Genomic DNA, 18,120 nt, shown 5'->3' on the forward strand with positions numbered 1-18,120 from the left:
CACATACATAGCTTTTTCAAATACAAGTCCAGCAATCCCTTTACAAGGCCAGCCAATTTCTGCGCTACTGAGGAATCAGGGTTTTATATGCAAATGGGGCTGAAGAGCTATGATAGATAGGAAGCCTCTGTCACTCCAGCTCTATTCCCACGGTCCAGCGCCGCCTCCTTGAATGATGGCCTCTATGCTGTGTGATGTCATGCAAAAGGAGCAGTCAATAAAGCAGGAAGAGGCAGCACTGAGTGGGGAATAGAGCTGGAGTGACAAGAGGCTTCAGATCTACCATAGCTCTTCAGCCTCATTTACATATCAATTCAAACACCGATTTCTCAGTAACAGAGGAACAGACTGGCCATGTAAAAGTATTGCGGGATTTGTCTTTGAAAGAGCTACATGTGCAAATTAGTTTTGGGCAAATACAAACTTCATCGCAGCCTTCTGCTTCCATCCATTGTATAATGGATCCAAAAGCATTGGTGCGAAAAGAGACTACGCTACGGAAAAGCGGACACCTTCTTCAAATCCCAAAAGAACGCAGCAAACTCTACTAAGAGCTGACGGGAAGGCTTTACAATGACAACTGGACAAACCATTTGATAAAAACAGTTAACATCACAGTAAAGCTCTGAGTGCGGATGAAGCCTATGGCCACAATTGCAGCTGAGCCGCAAGCGTCCGACCATACTGACCTCCTGCTGGAAGATGACCACACGTCCTCCTTTATCTCCAGTGGCTAATAATTCTCCAGAATGGTTGAATTCTACTGTAGATATGATATCGGCTGCAAAGACAGAAGGAGACGCAGGTTATGGACATTCCCTGTGTAGTGGATACAGGAGAGAGTGTGGAGGGGAATTTATCACCCTGGACAAAGCAAGTCAGAGGACTCATGGTGGACCTCACTGGCCATGTGCATCGTGGTAGTCAATCAATGGGCAAGTAAGCCATCCGACTAATCACGTGACCAGTAGAGTCTAGTTTAGCTGGGACTCTTCTAAGTCCTTTCGGACGGCCATCACTAGAAACAGTCTCATCATTGCTCATATTTTCAGTGATGTCATCCTACATACGAGCTGAAGGACCACCAGTCTGTACCACTCTGCGCACTGTGAGTCAGATAATTGCCCCCACGGATTTACACCTAAAGCTCAGCTGTGAAGGCGCCTCCCGTCAGTTCCTTCTCGGCCATGTGTCCTCCCTATATTTGCCTGGTAAAACTGACCTCATCCAACTAGTACAGAGAACGCCCCTTACCCAGACCATAGGCACGAGTGCCAAGGAGAACTACTGTACATATTCCAGCAGCAGTTGTACAATTCTGACTGTGCGAAAAGCTCCTTTACCCTTTCACCCGCCGATACAGCAGATGCCGTTGTTCAGGAGTGAGTGAATGTGGCGCGAAAGGACCCCCAGGATCGTGGCCTATTCTGTGTGCCTGCAGATCGTGGAGCCGTGACAGCGTGCAACAAGCTCACTGTAAGGATTACACTCCATCTCCAGCTCCCGTCATGTGCAGGCTAGCTTTTCATCCACTTCTCTCAAACTTGTATTGAAAGAAGTGGATGAAAATCTAGTTGGCCCGTGATCTCCAGCATCAAGTGATCGCCTTCACGAGCTGAAAATTGTGTGCAATCCTTACAGTGTGCACATTGTCGCGACAATCAGCTGTCACAGATTGTCTGGAAAGCCCCTGTGTCATGTGTCTAATCACAGGGGGGTCTGCTAAAGTGAATGGGGATCCAGGGTTGAGTCACCGGAGCAGCAGTCGCTCCATTAATTACCTATGGGACGGCTCCATTTAAATGTGGGACAAAGGACCCCCGTTTTTATGAGCAAAGGACCTGAGTGATCAGACACTTAGCTGTAATTGTGGGATAACACCATTAAGCTTTAATCCAGCACCCAAGGGGCGGCAGGTCAGTAGGGCAGACAATCACGGGTAATGATATATTTAATGCCTTTGGTCCTATTATACAGTATGGACACCCCCATATTCGTGCATACGTCTACAGCGTAGGTGGTCCTTACCGAAAATTCAAAAAGATAGCAGCAATGTGTTCTCCAGTGGCTGCTAATTACATTAACCACCCATGTCCCCCAAGTATGTGTATAAAAATTAATATATTACAGATCTGACCATCCGGTGATATCGGCCACCACCGCAGCTGGGATATGAAATCTGGCAAGAGTGTTGCTCCCTGCATTTGGCAGCCGGCGCTTGCATCCAGGGCTATGAAGGTGCGGACGGCTGAGTTTAGGCCTTATATCACTCCATTAGGGAACTGGGTTCGCATGTACAGGAATAAAAAAAATACATAAAAGAGGCCACCAAAGCAAGATGTCCCAGACAGGATGATCGGAATAAGCCATCATTTGCGCGAACGTTGCCCCATGTATTAACTAGTGAATAAACCCGGATAACCAGACATCAGGTTGCAGCTGTGTAATATCCTGCACATTACACGGCCTAATACCAGGATCGTCACCTCCAGAGGCCGCCCTGACACTGACCACATATCTAAGGCCTCAGACCCAGAGCAGCTGCAAAAATCACCCCCAGGCAGCCAGCGCTTCAGCATAACATACACCCCTGGAGTAAGCCACCGCTGCCGAGTCCGGACATGTCTGGGAGAACAGGTCTGGGAGTTTACATCTGGGTGGAGAAAGCAAAGTTATCCTGCAAAACGCCAAAGTAATCACCCACTAAGATGGAAAAACCCACAAGTCAGGTGAGCGCTGCACACAAGCCCTGTATTGTCAGGCCGCACATGGGACCTGGCAACAAGCGAATCTCCACTTCCCGGAGCCGAGGACACGCTGTGCACGGCTGCTAAATACCATCATCACAGCACCTCCACCAGCTCCTACTGACCGATGAATCCATATACGCCCGCCAGATCCAGCAATATATGCAGCAATACATGCCCACCGGATCCAGCAATATATGCAGCAATATATGCCCGCCAGATCCAGCAATGTATGCCCGTCAGATCCAGCAATACATGCCCACCGGATCCAGCAATACATGCAGCAATACATGCCCGCCGGATCCAGCAATACATGCCCGCCAGATCCAGCAATATATGCAGCAATACATGCCCGCCGGATCCAGCAATATATGCAGCAATACATGCCCGCCGGATCCAGCAATATATGCAGCAATACATGCCCGCCGGATCCAGCAATGTATCCAGCAATACATGCCCGCCGGATCCAGCAATGTATCCAGCAATACATGCCCGCCGGATCCAGCAATGTATCCAGCAATACATGCCCGCCGGATCCAGCAATGTATCCAGCAATACATGCCCGCCGGATCCAGCAATGTATGCAGCAATACATGCCCGCCGGATCCAGCAATGTATGCAGCAATACATGCCCGCCAGATCCAGCAATATATGCCCGCCAGCTCCAGCAATATATGCAGCAATACATGCCCGCCGGATCCAGCAATATATGCAGCAATACATGCCCGCCGAATCCAGCAATATATGCCCGCCGGATCCAGCAATGTATGCAGCAATACATGCCCGCCGGATCCAGCAATGTATGCAGCAATACATGCCCGCCGGATCCAGCAATGTATGCAGCAATACATGCCCGCCGGATCCAGCAATGTATGCAGCAATACATGCCCGCCGGATCCAGCAATGTATGCAGCAATACATGCCCGCCGGATCCAGCAATGTATGCAGCAATACATGCCCGCCGGATCCAGCAATGTATGCAGCAATATATGCCCGCCAGCTCCAGCAATATATGCCCGCCAGCTCCAGCAATATATGCCCGCCAGCTCCAGCAATATATGCCCGCCAGCTCCAGCAATATATGCCCGCCAGCTCCAGCAATATATGCCCGCCAGCTCCAGCAATATATGCCCGCCAGCTCCAGCAATATATGCTCGATGAATGATCTTTCATGCCCCTGTGCACCTCCGGGAGCAGTTATCGCTCCATCGTCTGGCAGAAACGTACGGCTAGCCACTATTACTTCCTCAGCTCATCATCCCTGTCCACAAATCCCTCCACTGGATAAGTGATAACTGCTAAAGCAGACGTCTGACCTCCACCTCCTCCGTCAGTCCTATACACAGTGATCGGAGGCTGCCGTGCACCCGAGACTACAGCTAAATACAAACGGGGAACACGGTACCCCAGGTCTGGTGATAATTGGTGGCTTCAGTGGCTGGACCCCCACCAATCTAGCCTTTCATTAAGACTAATACTGATTTGACGTGTACTGCTTAACACTGGGTGTCGGACATTAGTTGTGTGCTTGGAGGAAGTACAGACCACCGGGGTATACAAGATTGGAATAGATGACGGGGAACGAAGCCCGACCCTGGCTACAGCATGTTCACACCTCCCGCTCCTTTTGTCCCCTGGGTGGCAGTGCACATGGCAGTGGAGGGGCTTCTGATATGGGCGACAGCGTGCCCAGTACATCATGTATCCAACATGGCGACTGCTCAGCTTGGATCTTCTATATTTGTCAAGTAAGAGGAGATCGGTATACCAGTATATCCTTAGTGCGACCTCTAGATACAACATACTACAAATTCAGCATGGCCAAGAACCTCCCAATATCTTGAGAAAAGGGCACAGAGCATTCCCCAGTCACTACAGGCCCAGTAATGTCACCCAACAGGTTCCATCATATGACTGCAGGGGAGGACCCTACAGGAAAGCTCCAGCGCCTGACGAGACATCAGCCAGCATTACCTGTAGTCACGGACCCCTCTGATTGTACCGTGCTACAATAACACGCTGAGCTTAGGCCAGGGCCAATCAGGCGTATGACGGGTGCATCTGTGTGCCCATACTACAGGAGCAAGCCTTGGCCCGAGCACAGGTCCAAGGACCCAAAAGGAGAGCGCCATAGAGACCTATCAAGCTTCAGAGCCTAAACCATGGGCAGGCCGGGACTAGGATCCATCACTGCTCCTCTGAAGGGCGCCTAGAGACTGGGGTTAGCCAACCCTTCCTAAATGGCCCACTATGTGACAACATATAGTTAGGGGCTAACCTCACAACTCCTCATAAGGCCAGGTTCACACAGTCCGGGTTCACACAGTCCGTGATCAGATTGCAATACTGGGCTTGACCAGCGGGTCTCCAGACCTGAACTATCTGCTTCATTACATTATATAGAGCAGGTATCTCAGGTCTGCCATCACCATTCAGGCTTGGTATTACAATCGGAGCACGAGCCTTATTTTTCAGCTATGTGAACACGACCTTATATTCATTAGCTATAAAGTGTCGCAATGAAGTGACACGGTTGGGATATGCTGAAGACAGCTGGATCCCCAAATATTCCAGACTAATGCCTAAAGAGTGTCTTTTTGGCAACGGCCAGGCCTGTATATACCAGTATAGATTATTGCCCTTTTTACTGAACCTCCCTATGCTTGTAGCTGATGGGGAAAAGAAAACTAAACCAGTAACATACTTCAGTATGTGTTGCAGGAGATCAGCCGTGCCCCCTCTCACAGTCCTGTATTTGGCTATCTCCATATGAAGCAAAGTAGTCATGGAGGTACCTAATGCGGCTCTAAAGGAGAGGACTTTCCAGCAAGAAAGTCAGGTCCAAACTTCCCAAGTTATGGATCCCAAAACCCTCTGCAGTGATCCGCACTGTGACAGAGCGAGATCTCACGCTCCGCACTAACCTAGCGCTGCCGCACCATCATTAGCGCGGTTACTGCTTAGTAATCCATGCGTAACGCTCTGTCAGCGCAGAGCAAGATCTCACGAGGACGGCCACAGAGGGCTGTGGGATCCAGTGCTCGGCATTTCAGACATGAGCTTTGCTAGAAAGTTGGGTCTTTGAGGGGAGCATAGGGACCTACGTCACCACTTTTTTTTGTAAGTGATATTTAGAAGAATCACTAGACTGAGGCTGCTCACTCTACTCAAAGAGGATAGCCCCAGCCTGGCGATGGGTATTCTCTAAGTCTCAAGTGATGTCCAAAGTGATAGTTCTGTATTCACAAGCATGGGGTATACAGGCATTACAGACACCAAAACCTGATGGAGGGGTACACGAATCACTCTGCATCAACTCCAATAGTGCCCTTAATATCGGTGTCCGTGTGAGATCACCAGAACATATACAGTCAAGTGTTATAAATAATCAGTTTAGTCAGTGACCAATGAAGACAAAATATAAAATGTCGTTACCTTCGGAGACATCGTCTTCCACCGCTCCCTTCACCTGAGAAAAACACCATTGAATATCATTGCCTCCGCCAGCTCCTGGGGGAAAGAAGGAAACAGGTCATTAGGATGAGGACAGTCCTAGATATCCAACTACAGTGTTCACATTAGACAGACTACAGATTACACACAATGCAGAATTAGCTGGTATATTGGATATGAAGAGTCCAGTGCAATCTCACCGGTGGGCCACATTGAGTCACCACCACATATCCCACCTCCCGTATTCAGCCAAACATCTCCATACACTATAGATTGACCTTCACTATAGAGGCTGGAGGAGCTTGCACATGACGGACGCTCTGTTCTGTCTTTTGAAGACCACACATGTGAGCATAAACCAATGGACACCAAGACTAATGCACAAGCGAACACGTAGGGCCGCCAGTGCCTAATGAGTGAGTGACCAAAGTATTAACCAACCATCATTATCATAGATCTCTACAGAGGAACGGTGCACCAGGCACGGAGGCTGCTAGATAGACGCTCATTTTTCAGACAATGGACCTCAGGTCGGGAATCTCTATTGTGTGGTGGCCATTCTCGGGGTCTGGTCAAGGCGGATTGTGGGGGAGAACCAAGTCCATCAATCCCCACTCTCCATAAAAAAGGAGATGCCCTTCTAGTCAACCATTTCAGGATTGTAGTTGGTGACACTGTCTTTTTTCTAGTCTATGAAGGCTGCTAAAGACTGGTTATTACTGATCAGCCAGTATGTTCTATTAACTAGTGTTGAGCGAATTTGTTCGACTTTTCAAATTTGGGTTTGTGTTCGGGGTTCCCGCTTGTTCGCACCAAAAAAATCAGCTCCGCTTATGAACATCCCTGATTTGCCACGCAGATAACATAACATCTGCGTGACAGAGTGGCAAATCAGGGATGTTCATAAGCGGAGCGGATTTTTTTGGTGCGAACAAGCCGGAACCCCGAACACAAACCCAAATTTAAAAAGCCGAACAAATTCGCTCAACACAACTGTTAACCCATTCGGGTGCTCGGGTGATATGTTGAGTCACTCCGTGTGCATGATTTGCGACTGTTTGATAACTTTAATACATGTCAGGAATGCGTAAGATACAGGCATTCCTCACATGTTATTAAAGCTGTCAAACAGTCGCAAATTATGTGCACAGAGTGAGTCAAACATAACACCCGAGCACTCTGAAGAAACTCGGAAAACACCAGAGCATGCTCGTAAATCTCGAGTAACGAGGAGCATGCTCGCTCATCACTACTGGTTATCCATCCCCAATCTATGGCCAGAAGACAACTTTGATTGTGCCACCAAGAGCACAAAGTCACATTGCAAATGTGATCACACAACTATACAGCTCAATGAGACTACAACAGCATTTAAAAGGCTTCTGGGGTGCTGGGTGTATGATCGGCGGATACATACGTCCTCACAACTATGTGCAGAAGCCAGTAGCGCCACTCACTCCCCCCAATGTGGAAGTTGTCAGTGTCGGCTCAGCCCCTTAAAAATCCAAATCTGCTGGAGATTAGGTCTCAGATCACAAATGACGCACAGTAACATACAACTAGGACTTGTTAGGCACAAGCCATGCAAATCTATAAGGTGCTATCAAGCTCCATCTGACGGCCGCTATCATGCAAGCACCATATTCTAATTTATAGGACAGCACCCCCAGTGCAGAAGTTTGAAGTGCTGGGTGACACCTTTAGATTGTAAGCAACCAAATCTCACTCTAAAAAATGGCACGTGTTTGGTTGCCAGTCCTCCATGAGCCTTCTGTAAAGTAATGCCCACACCACGGCCCTGTGATGACAGATCTACGGCAAACCATGCTGAAAGAGCCAGTATAAAAGCTAGTGGCTCGCCAGATCTCCTGCCGGTCTATGGAACCTTACCGCAGGGCCAAACTACAACCAAAGTCAAAGTTAGGAGAACGCCGCTCCACGGCAAGAGCCAAGGGTAGCATAATACCCCCAGAGAAGCCGGGGACACCCACCGTACACAATGATATAGAGAAAGACAATAGATTTATATAGCTTGGATGCACGATTAGCATTTGCCCGGGGCAGGCTGGCATCCAGGGCAGGCTGGCATAAAGCTGGCATCCAGGGCAGGCTGGCTTAAATCAAACGTAGCAATAACAGTGGTTAAAAGTGACCATAAAGGAGCGATATAGAGATTTAACACAACAGTAAAATGTGAAGAGACACGGCATAAACCCTCGCAAACACAAGGCTATAAAGCACATAGATTAAGAGCCTGTGACGGGCACACCTCGATTTTAATGAATCTCATTTAAGCTATACACGAGCTGCGGCAATCTGCGGAAACGTCTCATAACTTATTACGAAAGAGAGCAGCAGGGAAGCAGTCAGAATATGATGGGCAGGGGTCCTTACACCCCCACCAGATACACTACCCAGAAACACGGCTCGCGGGGAAAACTTCAGAAACATGGATTGCGTCTGGGAACACAGCTGCCATTCACAGAAGTCCCGGACCGCCCTCGCCATATACAGTTCCTAGTTCCGCTGACACAGGAAGGAGCCGTGTCTCAATCTCCCCAACCCTGGGGGGGGGTTGCATGCAGGCGCTGAACTCTGCCATGTAATAACATGTCTGCCACATCTAGTGCCCAGGAGGAGCAATGTAAGAAAAATGCTGGCCGGCTAACTGAGGGTTAATTGGCTCCCCCCATCCCCCTCCATGACTGATGTGCTTTGTCAGGATGCTGCTGGGGGAGAAACAATGTATGTGCAAATAAAGGCAGGCCCTCCCTGCAGGAAGATGATGAAGGGCTGGCAGCAGCAGGCATCCGGTCCTGAGGAGGTTGTGTGCATGATGGGAGCGATATGGAGGGGAAAGCCCTGCTCCCGGAGAACAAGCTGCTGCTTTAGGCCGTGTTCAGACATCAGTGAATCACATACGTGTTCTGCCCGTTGTATTCACAGATAGAACACGTGCCCATTATAGTCTATGGGCCTGTTCACATGTCTATGTTATTTTGGGGACACTGTATCTGCCCAAAAAAAAAAAAAAAATCACAGACATGTCCACTGTGATCAGTCACAGATGAAAGTCACCCATACAAGTTTAGTTGGATGCCTGCCCCCGCCCATTTCCTTTTTGTGTATGTGAAAAATCACGGAGGTCTGAATAAGGTCTACAGAGAGCTGTACAGCTCAGACAGAAAACCTGGGCCAGGAAAAATGCTCTACAAGATACAGGAAGTTTGATGTGTATGGGACAGTAGGCCGACACTGGCAGCACCATGCACGACTGCAACAGAGCACTGACGCGAACCAAACCGTCACATCACCGGCCGCTGCTCAAGTGTCCTCGATTCTCTGCAGCCATTACATTGCACAGAGTCCATCCACACCTCTACAAGTCACTTCAGGGAGCAACAATGCAAGAAGCATTACAAGTCACCTGTGGGAGAACCACCACCAACTCAGGATCACCATCCAACACCGGCTGGGAGGAGACAACGCTGCGCTTTAATAAATGGACACCTAAGAACGATGTAAAATCATGATGATAAACCATCACTGGGTCCACCATGGCTGGATATAGGTCTAGTGGAAAAGCCTGCGCAAGTCCACAGCGTGGCAAAAACGCCTCCGTCGGCCCGCCAGTCCACAGTCTACCAGAAACGCCTCAGACGGCCCGCCAGTCCATAGTCTACCAGAAACGCCTCCGTCGGCCCGCCAGTCCATAGTCTAGCAGAAACGCTTCCGTCGGCCCGCCAGTCCATAGTCTAGCAGAAACGCCTCCGTCGGCCCGCCAGTCCATAGTCTAGCAGAAACGCCTCCGTCGGCCCGCCAGTCCATAGTCTAGCAGAAACGCCTCCGTCGGCCCGCCAGTCCATAGTCTAGCAGAAACGCCTCCGTCGGCCCGCCAGTCCATAGTCTAGCAGAAACGCCTCCGTCGGCCCGCCAGTCCATAGTCTAGCAGAAACGCCTCCGTCGGCCCGCCAGTCCATAGTCTAGCAGAAACGCCTCCGTCGGCCCGCCAGTCCATAGTCTAGCAGAAACGCCTCCGTCGGCCCGCCAGTCCATAGTCTAGCAGAAACGCCTCCGTCGGCCCGCCAGTCCATAGTCTAGCAGAAACGCCTCCGTCGGCCCGCCAGTCCATAGTCTAGCAGAAACGCCTCCGTCGGCCCGCCAGTCCATAGTCTAGCAGAAACGCCTCCGTCGGCCCACCAGTCCACAGACTAGCAAAAACACCTCCGCCGATCTTCCAGTCCACAGCCTAGCAGACAAACCTCCATTGGCCTGCCAGTCCACAGTCTAGCAAAAACGCCTCCGCCAGTCTACAGCCTAGCAGACATGCCTCTGTTGCCGGCCAGTCCAGTCTAACGGACACACTTTCCTTAAATATGATACCCATTTTAATTTGCTGAGCTAAATATATCATTTGGCTACTTAATGACATTCATGAGGCAGATGAGCGCTATTGTTATTCTGTCCCTGGCGCCTGGCCAGACTCTCTAATGTCTGCTCTTGTCCTGTGGAGACCAGGAGGTCGCAGAGCCGAGCTCCTCGTGGGGGCAGTACACCCTAGGTTACTGTATTGATCAATGGGACGGACTTTCCGTTTCCCTATGACTTGGAGCCGCACAGGGGTCACGTGGTCTTATAAACCACTGACTGGTCAGTGCTGGACTGAGCCCAGGAGCAATGCGGATACACCACACATGCAAGAGGGGAGATGTGACAATGATGGGAGTGATGTCCTATAAACCATCTGGAGGAACAACTCCTGAGAAAGATGAAAGATGCAAACATTTCTTCTTACACCAAAGCTGGTCTCTACTGTGAGTAAATACGAGGGGACAGACTGCTGGAACTTGTTGTTCCAAGCCTGCTGTAGATCCACACGTGGGTTAATTGTGGTGTTCTGAAAAAGGATGTCCAGCATTTTCAAACGCAAGGAAGAGCAACTCTGCGTCATTGAAGTGAATGGGGCTGAGCTGCAATACGTCACACAACCTAAGGACAGAAGTGGCGCTGTTTGTGGTAGAACGTAACCTGGTAAATCCCCTACTGGTCGCAGATTACATCATGCTGCAGCTAATGAGGCCAGTGATTGGCTGCAGTTGTCACTGCTGCTCGGTAGGAAGGAGGATTTTTTTTTTTCTACATCCTTCTCTTACACTTTTCTTGAACCCTGAACATGCTCTTTAAAGGGCTAACAAGACACGAAAGAAACCGGGCTACTTCCTACCACCAACAGTGCCACTCCATCCTCAGGCTGTGTGAGGTATTTCAGCTCTGCACATTCATTTCCACAAAGCAGAGTTGCAGTACCGGAAGTGGCCTATAGGCAAGCGGGGCACCGTTCATGATACAAAGCAGCCATGTTTTTCTCATCTAAGGTTTGCGCTCAGACACCGGCTGTATGTACAGAAAACGCAACGGAAATAAGGCAATGTACGGAAGAAGACGGCGCGACAAGGATCAGCCAACACCGGGGGAGGGGGCGGGGGTGAAAAAAGAAAAGGAACAGCGGCCCTCTCACCAAGGAATAGTGCTGCCCTGTATAATGGGGACACCTTATATACATGCGGGGCATATACCATATGTATACACCACCCCCACCCCCCATACAGTACAGACACGGGACACGCATGTATACACCCCCCATACAGTACAGACACGGGACACGCATGTATACACCCCCCCCCATACAGTACAGATACGGGACACGCATGTATACACCCCCCCCCATACAGTACAGACACGGGACACGCATGTATACACCCCCCCCCATACAGTACAGACACGGGACACGCATGTAGACACCCCCCCCATACAGTACAGACACGGGACACGCATGTATACACCCCCCCATACAGTACAGACACGGGACACGCATGTAGACACCCCCCATACAGTACAGACACGGGACACGCATGTAGACACCCCCCATACAGTACAGATACGGGACACGCATGTAGACACCCCCCATACAGTACAGACACGGGACACGCATGTAGACACCCCCCATACAGTACAGACACGGGACACGCATGTAGACACCCCCCATACAGTACAGACACGGGACACGCATGTATACACCCCCCATACAGTACAGACACGGGACACGCATGTAGACACCCCCCATTACAGTACAGATACGGGACACGCATGTAGACACCCCCCATTACAGTACAGATACGGGACACGCATGTAGACACCCCCCATACAGTACAGATACAGGAAACGCATGTATACACCCCCCATTACAGTACAGACACGGGACACGCATGTAGACACCCCCCATACAGTACAGATACGGGACACGCATGTATACACCCCCCATTACAGTACAGACACGGGACACGCATGTATACACCCCCCATTACAGTACAGACACGCATGTAGACACCCCCCATAGAGTACAGATACAGGACACGCATGTATACACCCCCCATACAGTACAGATACAGGACACGCATGTATACACCCCCCATACAGTACAGATACAGGACACTCATGTATACACCCCCCATACAGTACAGATACAGGACACGCATGTATACACCCCCCATACAGTACAGATACAGGACACGTATGTATACACCCCCCCCCCATACAGTACAGATAAGGGACACGAATGTATACCCCCCCCATACAGTACAGATACGGGACACGCAAGTATACACCCCCCCATACAGTACAGATACGGGACACGCATGTATACACCCCCCATACAGTACAGATACAGGACACGCATGTATACACCCCCCATACAGTACAGATACAGGACACGTATGTATACACCCCCCCCCCATACAGTACAGATAAGGGACACGAATGTATACCCCCCCCATACAGTACAGATACGGGACACGCAAGTATACACCCCCCCATACAGTACAGATACGGGACACGCATGTATACACCCCCCCATACAGTACAGACACGGGACACGCATGTATACACCCCCCATACAGTACAGATACGGGACACGCATGTACACCCCCCCATACAGTACAGATACGGGACACGCATGTACACCCCCCCATACAGTACAGATACGGGACACGCATGTACACCCCCCCCCCCCATACAGTACAGATACGGGACACGCATGTATACACCCCCCCATACAGTACAGATACGGGACACGCATGTACACCCCCCCCCCCATACAGTACAGATACAGGACACGCATGTACACCCCCCCCCCCATACAGTACAGATACGGGACACGCATGTATACACCCCCCCCATACAGTACAGATACAGGACACGCATGTATACACCCCCCATACAGTACAGATACGGGACACGAATGTATACACCCCCCCATACAGTACAGATACGGGACACGCATGTACACCCCCCCCCCATACAGTACAGATACGGGACACGTATGTATACACCCCCCATACAGTACAGATACAGGACACGTATGTATACACCCCCCATACAGTACAGATACAGGACACGTATGTATACACCCCCCATACAGTACAGATACAGGACACGTATGTATACACCCCCCATACAGTACAGATACAGGACACGTATGTATACACCCCCCATACAGTACAGATACAGGACACGTATGTATACACCCCCCATACAGTACAGATACAGGACACGTATGTATACACCCCCCATACAGTACAGATACAGGACACGTATGTATACACCCCCCATACAGTACAGATACAGGACACGTATGTATACACCCCCCATACAGTACAGATACAGGACACGTATGTATACACCCCCCATACAGTACAGATACAGGACACGTATGTATACACCCCCCATACAGTACAGATACAGGACACGTATGTATACACCCCCCATACAGTACAGATACAGGACACGTATGTATACACCCCCCATACAGTACAGATACAGGACACGTATGTATACACCCCCCATACAGTACAGATACAGGACACGTATGTATACACCCCCCATACAGTACAGATACAGGACACGTATGTATACACCCCCCATACAGTACAGATACAGGACACGTATGTATACACCCCCCATACAGTACAGATACAGGACACGTATGTATACACCCCCCATACAGTACAGATACAGGACACGTATGTATACACCAGGGCTGTGAAGTCTGAGTTGGAGTCGGTTTTGGTGGAGTCGGAGTCGTGGAATCGGAGCCCATTTTGGTGGAGTCTGTATAAAATGGATCAACTCCGACTCCTAAAATATATAATAAATTGGGTACAGTAGTTCAATGCAGTTTGTGGGGAATATTTTTTCAGAAGAATTTGGGAAAGTTATAAAATGTCCTATAAATGTCTGTGCTATTCCTGATCTAAGGGTCTAGACTTTAGGCTGAGATTAATCTGTGCTACAGTAAATTTATCACTTAAACATGAGCCGTGTATGAGGGAGTCGGTGTCATGGAAATTGAGGAGTCGGAGGTTTTGCTTTACCGACTCCACAGCCCTGGTATACACCCCGCCATACAGTACAGCCATGTATGTATACACACTAATATAGTACAGATAAAGGATGTATACTGTACATGTACACAGATACAGGACATGCATACATACATAGCCATATAGTACAGCTTCAGGACATCTACTGTATGTATATACATAGAACCATATAGTGACATGTAATTAAAGGGGAGCAGACAATGGATACATGCTGTCCTAACCGTAGGCAGGCGGGTCCCTGGAGGCTTGTTCCCACCCACTGCCAATGACTGACAGGTCTCTCCGTACATACACATGCAGGTAGCGACCTGCCACTCACAGGGCGCGGGCGGGGAGAAGCCGCCAGGGACTCGCCTGTCCAACTAGTCTCCTGTGTGACTTGGTTCCCGGTGGCTAATAATATGCTTTTCTCTGTACACACACACACACACACACACATTATATATACACACAAATATGTCCTTTATCTGTACATACATGTGTACACAGAACTTTAGTGACAATACACGTGTGTAATATATATTTTATGTACATAACATGTAACTAAATACATGTACAATTTATCTGACCTGTATGTACAGATGAGTGTATACTATGGTGGGTATAGATTTGGAGGACCCAGTCCATTAGCACTCTAACGGTGGATAGGAGCCCTGAGAAGAAGCTGGCCTTGTCACACCGCTATGATGACAGCACATCAGGCCAGTCTGACTAATCAGAAGGAGCGCCGCAGATGCTGGAAGGTGGTACTGAGGTCTCATACAGTGATCACGGGCATGGCTGATGAATAGGGTGGTGTGTATATATATATATATATCCCTCTATCTGTACTATATATGCACATGCTTACAAATAGGAGTGTGCATTATATACCTGTACTGTATGTACATATCCCATATCTGTGCTGCATGTACAGATGTGTGAGTATGACATCTACACAACCCCCTCTATATGCTCCAGGATTACGTGTGTGTATGTATCGGGTAGATGTATGCACTATCCAATATACATATATTGCACTGACATGTATGAATAGTAAATACACTTGTATGAACATGCTGTGAGTGTGTGTGTGATATATATACACACAGACACACACACGTGTGCATTGCGACTGTATACATGTGTTACACTTGTTATGCTTGTATGTGTGTGTATATATATATATATATTTTTTTTTACACATACATAATGGATGTCACACACTTGTATATACATATATATATATACATATACACACACATATCTCAGACCTGTATGTACTGCATATCATAATGCAGTACATACAAGAGTGTGATATATTCATATATCTGTGCGCTGCATAATATATACAGGGTGGTCCAAAAGTAGGTGGACAGAAAGTGTAATAAGGTTATGAAGGGGGAGATTTATCAAACATGGTGTAAAGTGAGACTGACTCATTTTTCCTTAGCAACTAATCAGATTCCACTTTTCATTCCTCACAGACTCTTTGGAAAATGAAAGGTGGAATCTGATTGGTTGCTAAGGCCAACTGAGCCAGTTTCACAGATAGATCTCCCCCAAATCTGTTTTCTTTTCAGATAATTCAGATAACACATAATGGCAAATAATATAAATACAGATCAAAGAAAATGGATTTTAACAGAGTATTGGAAATCTCAAAATGCTGAAACCGTTAGAGCAAATTGGGTTGAAACATTTGGTACTCAAGCCCCAAAGAGACAAACCATTTACCGCATTCGTGACAAATTCAATGCCACTGGCTCAATCCTTAATGCTCCAAAAACTGCTCGACCCAAAACAGTCTGTACAGAAGATAAGAAACAACTTGTTGCTGAAACATTTGTTCAGAGTCCAAAAAAGTCCACAGAAGAGCCTCTTTGGAATTGGGAAATTCACGAGTTTCTATCATGCGAATCCTGAAATCTATTGGGTGGAAAGCTTATCGTCCACGTCTAATTCATGGTTTATTGGAGGATGATCCAGAAAGGCGGCTGCAATTTAGTGTTTGATAAATCTCCCCCTTCATAACCTTATTACACTTTCTGTCCACCTACTTTTGGACCACCCTGTATATATATATATATATATATATATACACATACATATACACACACATGCACATCCAATATATGAGAGGTAGTCTGTATGTTACACACATAATGCACACAGATAGATATGGTACACATAATGGCTGCAGCACATACAGCTATGATTATATACACACACAACCCCTCTATATACAGTATATGTTACATACAGGTGTGATTGTGTGTGTGTGTGTGTGTGTGTGTATGTATATATATATATATATATATATAGAATGGACAGTGCACACATACAGATATATATATATATACACACACACACACACACGTCCCCTCCATGTGAGCCCCCGTCTGTCAGGCCGCACACCTCCTCCCTCCGCCGGTCACTGTGGATGCGCTGCTCCCGCACACACAGCCCGGCTCCTGTCTCTCCCTCCCGGCACACATTACCGCATAATGCCCCCGCCATTATCCCCAGCCGGGGCTTCTCTCTCACCCGCCATGCTGCCCCCTGGCCACTGCTGGTCCCGGGCTCCGGATGGAGGCGGATACCGGGGGAGGCCGCTGCCCGGGGCGGGAGGACCGGACTCTGAGGCCGCGGCTTCAAGATGGAGGCCGCAAGCAGGGTGACGTCACTGGGCAAGGACCGGAGGCGGGGCTGCGCGGAGAGGGAGGTGTCGTGCGTGACGGCAGGATACTACGTCAGCGGGAAGAAGGAGGGGAGATGTGCTGTGAGGAGATCGGGTGTGCGACTACCTGACTCTACGGCGACCATTGTAATCGTCACTAGTGGTCACAGATACAACACAATGATACTTCCGGGAGGCAGGATCTAAACTGCTCTTGTTGCCCATAGTAACCAATCACAGCACAGCTTTCATTTCACAGGCTGCTCTTTGAAAATGAGAGTTATGCTGTGATTGGTCACTATGGGCAGCAAAGGTGGCTCTACTAAATAGATCGCCTGAATGGCCCATAGCAACCAATCACAACACAGCTTTCATTTCACAGACTTCTCTTGGAAAATGAAAGCTGTGCTGTGATTGGTCCCTATAGGCAACAAAGGCACCTCTACTAGATAAACGTCTGCCGTAGAGTTAAAAACATTAGTTTTGTTTCCCGGTATTTTAGGCTCTTACTATTGTGTTTACAAACTTTATTCGCCCCTTTCTCCAGCAGACAATTTTCCATTTCTGCTCTTTAATTTTTTTCATTTATTTTTTCATTTCCGTTTTTTCCCTTCTTCCAAGAGACATAATGTTTTTATTTTTCCATCCATGTTTTTTTTCCCAGTTTCGGCATTATTGGCGTGTGTTTTTGTTATCCAGGTGCTTTTATTATGCTTGATGAAACATTGGGCGCCCATTTTGATGAATTTGGCACAAATTCCTCCTGATAAGACAAGAAAAAAGTGCAAATAATGAATCAGGGGTCCCTTGTCTCTTCATTATG

At 48.5% G+C, this 18,120-nt stretch overlaps 1 protein-coding gene across 2 annotated transcripts in view; it reads right to left on the bottom strand.

Annotated features, from left to right (window-relative positions):
• PPP2R2A (protein phosphatase 2 regulatory subunit Balpha) overlaps positions 1–17,334 on the bottom strand; it is a 35,526-nt gene extending 18,192 nt beyond the window's left edge. The window contains exons 1-3 of one of the 2 annotated variants that reach the window (XM_073654071.1): positions 17,165–17,334; positions 6,183–6,257; positions 690–781 (exon numbers count right to left, since the gene is read on the bottom strand). In XM_073654071.1, coding sequence (XP_073510172.1) covers positions 690–781; positions 6,183–6,257; positions 17,165–17,171 — 174 coding nt within the window. In that variant the 5' untranslated portion in view covers positions 17,172–17,334. Of the gene's footprint in view, positions 1–689; positions 782–6,182; positions 6,258–8,614; positions 8,755–17,164 lie in introns of those variants that run through there. The other variant, XM_073654070.1, reaches the window with a different exon arrangement.
• Between the last annotated feature and the right edge of the window lie 786 nt (positions 17,335–18,120).

The sequence above is a fragment of the Phyllobates terribilis genome, unplaced genomic scaffold (genome assembly GCF_046119375.1).
Source record: "Phyllobates terribilis strain yellow unplaced genomic scaffold, ASM4611937v1 Scaffold_11__3_contigs__length_659146591, whole genome shotgun sequence".
NCBI lineage: Eukaryota > Metazoa > Chordata > Amphibia > Anura > Dendrobatidae > Phyllobates > Phyllobates terribilis.